Source organism: Babylonia areolata, chromosome 24, assembly GCF_041734735.1.
Source record: "Babylonia areolata isolate BAREFJ2019XMU chromosome 24, ASM4173473v1, whole genome shotgun sequence".
NCBI lineage: Eukaryota > Metazoa > Mollusca > Gastropoda > Neogastropoda > Buccinidae > Babylonia > Babylonia areolata.
In genome coordinates this window covers 13,869,425-13,879,424 of record NC_134899.1, presented here as the reverse complement: position 1 = coordinate 13,879,424, position 10,000 = coordinate 13,869,425, and the positions used below count along the sequence as shown (strand labels likewise).

General features: G+C 45.4%; 1 protein-coding gene across 1 annotated transcript in view; it reads right to left on the bottom strand.

The window, feature by feature from the left end:
* The window catches only part of LOC143298560 (cholecystokinin receptor type A-like), a 106,486-nt gene extending 102,090 nt beyond the window's left edge, over positions 1–4,396 (bottom strand). The window contains exon 1 of the mRNA XM_076611439.1: positions 3,892–4,396. Coding sequence (XP_076467554.1) covers positions 3,892–4,396 — 505 coding nt within the window. The remainder of the gene's footprint in view (positions 1–3,891) is intronic.
* Positions 4,397–10,000: the final 5,604 nt, after the last annotated feature.

Sequence of the window (10,000 nt, the reverse complement as noted above, 5' to 3'; positions counted from 1 at the left end):
ACAGAGACAGAGGAAACCAGAACAGACAGAGAACAGAGACAGGGGAAACCAGAACAGACAGAGAACAGAGACAGGGGAAACCAGAACAGACAGAGACGGGGGAAACCAGAACAGACCGAGATCGAGACAGGGAGAACCAGAACAGACAGAGAACAGAGACAGGGGAAACCAGAACAGACAGAGAACAGAGACAGGGGAAACCAGAACAGACAGAGAACAGAGACGGGGGAAACCAGAACAGACAGAGATCGAGACAGGGGAAACCAGAACAGACAGAGAACAGAGACAGAGGAAACCAGAACAGACAGAGAACAGAGACAGAGAAAACCAGAACAGACAGAGAACAGAGACAGGGGAAACCAGAACAGACAGAGAACAGAGACAGGGGAAACCAGAACAGACAGAGAACAGAGACAGGGGAAACCAGAACAGACAGAGAGCAGAGACAGGGGAAACCAGAACAGACAGAGAGCAGAGACAGGGGAAACCAGAACAGACAGAGATCGAGACAAGGGAAACCAGAACAGACAGAGAACAGAGACGGGGGAAACCAGAACAGACCGAGATCGAGACAGGGAGAACCAGAACAGACAGAGAACAAAGGCAGGGGAAACCAGAACAGACAGAGAACAGAGACAGGGGAAACCAGAACAGACAGAGAACAGAGACATGGGAAACCAGAACAGACAGAGACGGGGGAAACCAGAACAGACCGAGACCGAGACAGGGAGAACCAGAACAGACAGAGAACAGAGACAGGGGAAACCAGAACAGACAGAGAACAGAGACAGAGGAAACCAGAACAGACAGAGAACAGAGACAGAGGAAACCAGAACAGACAGAGACCGAGACAGGGAGAACCAGAACAGACAGAGAACAGAGACAGAGGAAACCAGAACAGACAGAGACCGAGACAGGGAGAACCAGAACAGACAGAGAACAGAGACAGGGGAAACCAGAACAGACAGAGAACAGATACAGGGGAAACCAGAACAGACAGAGAACAGAGACAGGAGGAAACCAGAACAGACAGAGAACAGAGACAGGAGGAAACCAGAACAGACAGAGACAGAGACAGGGGAAACCAGAACAGACAGAGATCGAGACAGGGGAAACCAGAACAGACAGAGAACAGAGACAGGGGAAACCAGAACAGACAGAGAACAGAGACAGGGGAATTCAGAACAGACAGAGAACAGAGACAGGGGAAACCAGAACAGACAGAGAACAGAGACATGGGAAACCAGAACAGACATAGACCGAGACAGGGGATACCAGAACAGACAGAGATCGAGACAGGGGAAACCAGAACAGACAGAGAACAGAGACAGGGGAAACCAGAACAGACAGAGAACAGAGACAGGGGAAACCAGAACAGACAGAGAACAGAGACAGGGGAAACCAGAACAGACAGAGAACAGAGACAAGGGAAACCAGAACAAACACACAGAGAAAGGAGACAGGGAGAACAAGAACAGACACAGAGAGAGAACAGAGAAAGGGAGGAAGATAACAGGCAGTGAAAAACAGAGCGAACAAGAGAGATAAAAAAAATAAGGACAGACAGACAGACAGACGGACAGAAGATGCAGAGACAGAGATAACCAAAGAAATATACAGAGCAAGACCGAAGAGAACAACAGAGGTGGGCAAACAGGGAGAACCAGAGATATGTACAGACAGAGAGAAACAGACAGACAACTTGAAACAGCGCCACAACGAAAGAGAGACAGACAGACAGGCAGACATATATAGAGACAGACAGAGAGAGACAGTGGGAGACTGAAACAGAGACAGAGACTGACGAACAGACTGACTTGGCTTCAACACAGTTCTGAACCAGTACTTCACTGTCGATCCTTTTCGGACAGCGACTGAGAGAAAGACAAAGAGAAACTGATACGGAATTTATTCTAAAAATGGAGAGAGACAGACTGGCAGACTGAAAGGCAGGATGAAATAATGAACTGATTATCAATGAATGTAATCTCATTGTCTTAATCATCTTATTATTGACACAAGACGTCAGTTCTTGGAACGAATACGGGGATGAGATCATCTTATTATTGACACAAGACGTCAGTTCTTGGAACGAATACGGGGATGAAAAATCATTATGTATATATAAGAGAGGAAGACAGAAAGACAGTTGACCTGGAGGGAGAGACAGACAGACTGACAGACAGACAGACAGACGTGATCTTTGAGTTAACACCACGCGCTGATCAGACCTTGAGAGACAGAGACAGAAACAAAGAAAGGTCGAAAAAGAGAGAGACAGACAGACAGAAAGACAAGAGGCAGAGACAAAGACAGAAAGAGACAGACACACAGACATACAAACAAACAGAAAGTTTCAATTTCAATGCGTGCCGACTAATTTTATACACAAATTCATTCACAGCATTTTGTGTTGGAAAAAAAATGGAGCATATGCCTGATCTTTGCGAAAACCCAACGCACTAATCAAGCCTTGAGAGACGGAGACAAATACAGGTCAAAAGAAGAGAGACAGACAGACAGAGACACAGACAGAGAGAGAGAGAGAGAAAGAGAGAGAAAGGACAGTCTCCCAGGACACAGACAGAGAAAAACGACAGAATTCACAAGGACACAGACACAGACAGAGAAACGACAGTCTTCGCAACGACACAGACACACAGAAAAACGGCAGACTTCACAAGGACACACACACAGAGAAATGACAGACTTCACAAGGACACACACACAGAGAAAAACGACAGACTTCACAAGGACACAGACACAGACAGAGAAACGACAGTCTTCGCAAGGACACAGACACACAGAGAAACGACAGAGTTCACAAGGACACAGACACAGACAGAGAGAAACGACAGTTTACAAGGACACAGACACAGACAGAGAGATTGAAACGACAGTTTACAAGGACACAGACACAGAGATTGAAACGACAGTTTACAAGGACACAGACACAGAGATTGAAACGACAGTTCACAAGGACACAGACACAGAGAGAGAAACGACAGAGTTTACAAGGACACAGACACAGAGATTGAAACGACAGAGTTTACAAGGACACAGACACAGAGAAACGACAGACTTCACAAGGACACAGACAGAGAAATTACACTCCACATGGACACAGACACAGAGAGAAACGACAGTCTACACAAGGACACAGACACACAGATAGAGAAACGACACACTTCACAAGGACACAGACACACAGATAGAGAAACGACAGTCTTCACAAGGACACAGACACACAGATAGAGAAACGACAGTCTTCACAAGGACACAGACACACAGATAGAGAAACGACAGTTTCACAAGGACGCAGACATACAGATAGAGAAACGACATACTTCACAAGGACGCAGACACACAGATAGAGAAACGACAGACTTCACAAGGACACACACACACAGAGAGAAACGACACACAGATAGAGAAACGACAGTCTTCACAAGGACACAGACACACAGATAGAGAAACGACAGACTTCACAAGGACGCAGACATACAGATAGAGAAACGACAGTCTTCACAAGGACACAGACACACAGATAGAGAAACGACAGTTTCACAAGGACGCAGACACACAGATAGAGAAACGACAGTCTTCACAAGGACACAGACACACAGAGAAACTACAGTTTCACAAGGACACAGACACACAGATAGAGAAACGACAGTCTTCACAAGGACACAGACACACAGATAGAGAAACGACAGCCTTCACAAGGACGCAGACACACAGATAGAGAAACGACAGCCTTCACAAGGACACAGACACACAGATAGAGAAACGACAGTCTTCACAAGGACACAGACACAGAGAAACGACAGTCCACAGGGACACCGATACTGACAGAAACACAAGGAGACAGGGAAACCACCGAACACTGACCCTGCACGTAGCGGATGAGCACGCACATGACCTCGCCGAAGACGAAGCTGCGGAGCAGGAGGGGGATGATGGTGAAGGGCATGCAGAAGACAGCCAGGAGCAGGTCGGACACGGCCAGGTTCAGCAGGAACACGTTGGTCACCGTCCTCATCTTCTTGTTCTGCGCCAGGGTGACCACCACCAGCACGTTGCCCACCACCGACAGCACGAAGATGGCCACGTACACGGGCACCTGCACCTGCATCCCCACCGGAACGCCCCGCCCTCCCCTCATCCCTCCTCCTCCTCCTCCACGTGTGCCTCCACCTCCGGCTTCACCCCACGTCCCATTGAGGTAGTGAGAGATGTTGGTGGTGGTGGTGTTGTGGGGGTAGGGGGGGTATGAAGAGAGGTCTGGTTGTGAGGGTAGTGGTGACTGAGTGGCCAAGTCCAGTAATGTCTGCAGGAAAGAGGAGGTGGTGTTGAGGAGGGGTAGTGGTGGCGGTAGTGGTGGTGACACGTCCATGATGGAGGGGAGGAGGGTGCCGTGTCAGGACACGACACGGACACGGTGTGTCTGTGTGCTGTTCGGTTGCCACGTGCAGTTCACGGGGATGTTTGAACTGGCACAGACTCTGACATGAACATGGGGAAAGCGAGTCTGTGGGTTTCGATTCACGTCGACAAGATGGACTTTCTTCAAAACCTCCCCGTTCTCAATGTAAAAACTTTAGCTAAGGAAATATCTTCAATATCTTCAAGTTCATTAAAACGATATATCACGTCGACAGAAAAGCACAGCCGCAAATGTCACTCACAGAATACCTGTTGTAAAGTTAACTGGAATCGCACAAGTAAATCTTTCTCCTCCTTGTTTGGTTAGACACAATAATCATGTCAGTAAATATGGGTAATGACACTGAAAGCAAGCCGAATCACATTGAAGTTCGTATTTCCAAAAGAAGCTCTCATATTTCAAATAGATCCGCCGTGATGCTATCTTTCAGGCAGTCCGGCAGGACGCTGGAACATCGGCAGTGGGAACGCACTGGAAAATAGCACGGAGATGAATACGATGAAAAAACAACAACAGCAAATAGATAAACAACAAAAAAGAGATGAGGACGATGGAGACGCTTCACACTACCTCACCCCACACAGCAAATGAACGCCAAGTCCTAACAGTCCCCCTACACAACGTGTGTTGAAGTCTTGCAGACCACAATGTGTCACGCGTCTGAAAACATATTAATATTCACGAAGTATAAACGTTTGAATTAGTATTCCGTCTTACAAACCATCGATATGTCAAATCTGACGATTAAGTCAAATAATATTACCGAAATTCAAGGCTTTGAAATTAGTATTCAGTTGTGTAACCAGTCGATATGTCACATCTGATGATCATGTCAAAAACGTGGTGGTGGTTTTTTAACCGCGCTATTCAAAAACATGAGTCTTTGGGCCGTATTTACGGAGCTTTCACAGAAGCATAATGCCCGAATCGTCAAATGAATGTCAAAATCCTTTTCTGCCAGAACTAGGAAACTTCACATTGAAAAGGTGTATCATGCACCGAGTGAACCTTTACTGATGATTATCATGCTCCGGTGATGACCCTTGCTGGTGGTGTGTCATGCACCGAGTGATGTCCCTTGCTGGTGGTGTGTCATGCACCGAGTGATGTCCCTTGCTGGTGGTGTGTCATGCACCGAGTGCTGTCCCTTCAGCGACTGTCGGGCCGCCGGTCGTGAAGTCCGGATGACAACGTGTTGTACAAAGTGAACCTCTTCGGCTGCAGGCAGATGACAGAGTGTGGGACCACAAGGAACGCCTGTCAAATGACCAGAAACACGCATCATAAACCAGTAATGATAAAGAACATAGATGCAAGAAATAATAACAAAATAGATGACAACAATAATAATAATAATAATAATAATAATAATAATAATACTGATGATAATATGGGGACATGTTAAGTGGAGTGTCTAACGAAAGGAGCAGGCTCAACGCGCTTTACAATGAAATATGAGCAACGTGACTATATTTAAAAAAAAAAAAAGCATGGTTAAAAAAAGATGAAACTGTGAACCTCACGCAGGAACCAAAATTATCAGGTCATTCATATAAGCACAAAGAAGAGGATGTGATTCACAAAATGAGGAGGATATGAATCAAAACACAACACAACACGCAGCGCACGCAAACACCGAGCATAATCCACCCCCACTGCAGTTCCACAAACATTGTCCGAACTGACATTATTCATCATACAGAAATCAGTTCACAAAACCACACATGTAAAATACAGAAACAGTTTTATTTTTCAAATTAAGCAAATGGAAAAGGGTTCTATAGACCTTAATTATGATTTTCCCTGAAAAAACAACTCCCATTAACGTGGCTCCATTTCTTTTGTTGTTGTTCCAGTTTGAGGAGAGATTCGGTTTCCATGGAGAAGGAGAGAACAGGGAAAGAAAAGGATGGACTCTCAGCATTGCAGAATGGACGGATAAACCGTTTGCAGAGACTCAGGCTTTGAAACAAGGAATCTTGTGAACAGTTCTTCTGTGCGGCGCCCCGATGACTCTTCACGGAGATCATGGAGAAGAAGAAAACTGTTGCCAGGGATGTCCCCTCTTGATGCCTGAGTTCTTTTACGTGCGCTAAGTACATGCTGCACATTGCACCTCGGTTTACTGTTTCATCCGAAACACTATAAACACGTGTCAATATTGTGCTTTGGAAGGCTGAACGTGGACATACAAACTGGAGTTACCATGAGATATGAAGCAGAAGGTGCCACAATTATTACTGTTTATCAGCTGCAATTCCTTCTTTCGGTCTTTTCTTATTTTTGATACGTATTTCTTTCTTTTCCATCTTTGTCTTTTCTGTCTTTTTATCTGAATGTGACGCTCTTAACCCCTTCACTGCCACTGCCCAGCACCCTCCGTCAGTGAAAGGCTATCACATCACTGAAATAATATCAGCCTACAGGTCAGGAAGTTAGTCACTGTTCGTGATTTTGGCTTTTCCTCGTGAACCCGGGGCCTTTCACACGCAGAGCGATATTTTTGTAATAGTTTAGTTTAATTTAGTCTTTCTGCTTGTTTCCTCAAGGCCCGACGAAGCGCGTTGTTGGATTACGCTGCTGGTCTGGCACCTGCTTAGCAGATGTGGTGTAGCGTAGATGGATTAGTCCGAATGTAGTGACGCCTCCCTTGAGAAACTGAACTGAACTTTCCTCGTGAAGACTGCGTTACTTTTGAACAGCAAAAAAACACTGACACCATTGAGAAGAACACAAAAAAATATGGTAAGTGCACTTCAAACCCGTGCCACGCTGACCTCTTTTTGCCAACGTTCAGCAAGTCGAGGTGATTAGTGTCAGACTGACGAGGCTATGGCGAGGGTCAGAGCTGTGTGAAGGTGCCCACTGAGTGCTGTGGCAACCGACATGTCCTCCACCAAAGGGGGAAGTCCCAGCACGTATGACACAGCAAACTGACAGTTGTTTCGTCTTCTGAATGGCTCGCTAATTGCTCCGCTGACAGCTGAAAAAGGGGGATGAATTCTCCTTTAACGAGCAAAACGCCGATCCCAATAACGGACCCAACTCATTCGCATGTGTTTGTGCGCTTCTGTGACAAAACGTGACAGATGACGAATAAACAGAAAAAAGGGGAAAGAAAGAAAAGGGGGGAAAGAGAAAGGTACCGAAAAAAGCCCCCACTGAATTTGTACAAATATATCAGTCTTATTTTTTGTTTCCTCCATAATCGAACGGCGGAGAGATTTTTCAATTCCGACGTGTTTCTCATACATATTCTCTTGCAGTCACATATACTGTGATCAAGTTTTGACCACAAATACACCTATTTCACGCAAACATTTGTCACGCACTAGTGAACACGATCAATTACAAGGAATCAAAAACAAAAGGGAAAAGAAGGACAGCATACCGAACCACCATACCTTAAACAAAAACAGACTTAGCTATCAGAAGTACTGGAGTCAACATACCTTAAAACCAAAACAGACTTAGCTATCAGAAGTACTGGAGTCAACATACCTTAAAACCAAAACAGACTTAGTCATCAGAAGTACTGGAGTCAACATACCTTAAAACCAAAACAGACTTAGCTATCAGAAAAACTGGATTCAACATACCTTAAAACCAGAACAGACTTAGTCATCAGAAGTACTGGATTCAGCAGAAACAGACAGGACGAAGAGACTTGAGGAGGAGGAACCCAAGCGTGCTTCACGGCTGATGAGGCCAAAACAGTGCCGACATGCCCTGGGAGGCAGGTCTGATAATAGCTGTGGAAAAGTGACCGGGACAGGAAGTCGGGACTGACGGAGAAGCTTCTGGGGACTGCAGCCCTGAGCCTCGTCCAGTGAGTGAAGCACCGTGACCACCTGTGTGTCCCTGCCCTCACGCCGTGAGGAATGAGGTCCACGCGGATTTCACCGCCTGCTGCACGCCCCTGCAGTCACGTCCACTTCCACTCAGAGTTCATTCCTTCAGTTTATTTCTCTGCAATGCTCCAAGCCTTTTGCAATGCATGCTATGCATGTGGATCCCGTTGATCTCGATGAGCTGAAGTGTATGGGGGGGGGAGGTGGGGCAGTGGACAGCCCACGCCACACATCAGAGGGGGAGGGGGCGGTCAGCTAACGGTCATTCACTACACTTTTCCCCTATTTAAATGTCAGCCTTCATCACTCTCCCCAAACTAATGGTCAACCACCTCAACTCTCCCTAAACTAACTGCTATGCCACCACACCTCCCACAAACTGTGCTATCCATATTTTGTTTCATACACAGCGTAGCTAACCGGTGGAATGTGAAAGAAGGCGGGTTTATTCACGCATGGACCGTTTTCTTCTGCCTGTGAAGGAAGCGCGTAGACGTCACGATCGGACACGACGGACCACCAAGACAGTTTTCAGCTACTTGCGAACTATGTCCACGTCAGCTTTTATGTCGATGGCCCGTTGCCTTCATTACCAATTACTTCAAAACCTACCGTGGTTCTTATCACTGAACTTTACACAAAGATCTCCACACAGGACAGCTGTTTACCGGAGTTAGTCACTGACACAATGATGTCTACGCATATCAAGCTTTCTTTCTTTCTATGTGCATGTTGTGTACAGAATATACAGATCAGTTCGCACATTTTGACGCCTTCTTGAAACTGAAACTGAAGTAAAACACAGAAGTTCTACATCAAAATGAAATACAATACAATACGATACGATACAAACCAATACAATACAACACCTGGGAATTATTCCAGTCTCCACAACAGGGCCATTGGAAGTTCATTAACTCATTTCCTCCGACAGACTGATGGCTATTGTGCTCGCCATTGTGAAGACCACGCTAACGGCACCCGGTTATCTCCCGTCGTCTGGACAGGTAACAAGGTTTACAGCAGACAGAGAAACAGCTAGAGAAGCCACCAGATGGGATCTCTGTTCAGAATATTCTGTTTCGTAACAACGCATTCAGTATAAATCTTCAGTTAACATCTACGAAAATGTTCACAAAGTTATCTTCGAATCGAAACGCTGATCCAATAGCTATTGTTTACACAACATGTATTGATTCCCTCCTGGTCATTACTGATGTGATTATACTGCTGTTATTGATATTGATAATGTAATTTCCGTGTCAATGTTCACGTGTTTTTATTCTTTCCTGGTCATTATTGATGTGATTACACTGTTGTTATTGATATTGATAATGTAATTACCGTGTCATTGTTCACATGTTTTGATTTCCTCCTGGTTATTATTGATGTGATTACATACTCTGCTGTTATTGAAGCTACTTTTGTAATAATTGTGATTACATTACATTATTGTGACTGCATGCCGCCTCATAATCCCCAAGTCAGCAGAATCCAGTAAATGCCTCTGCGCATACACTGCCCAGTTTTGTTTGTTATTGTTGTTGTTTGTATACTGGTGATCCATTTTTTTCTGCCACACACCTCCTTGTATTTTGTTGTTGTTTTCTTCTTCTTTTTTGTCAGCTGTGTAGTTCTGTATTTTCTCACTTTTTTTTCGAATGCGATTTTTTTAATTGCATTGGGTTTGGTGGGGATGAGG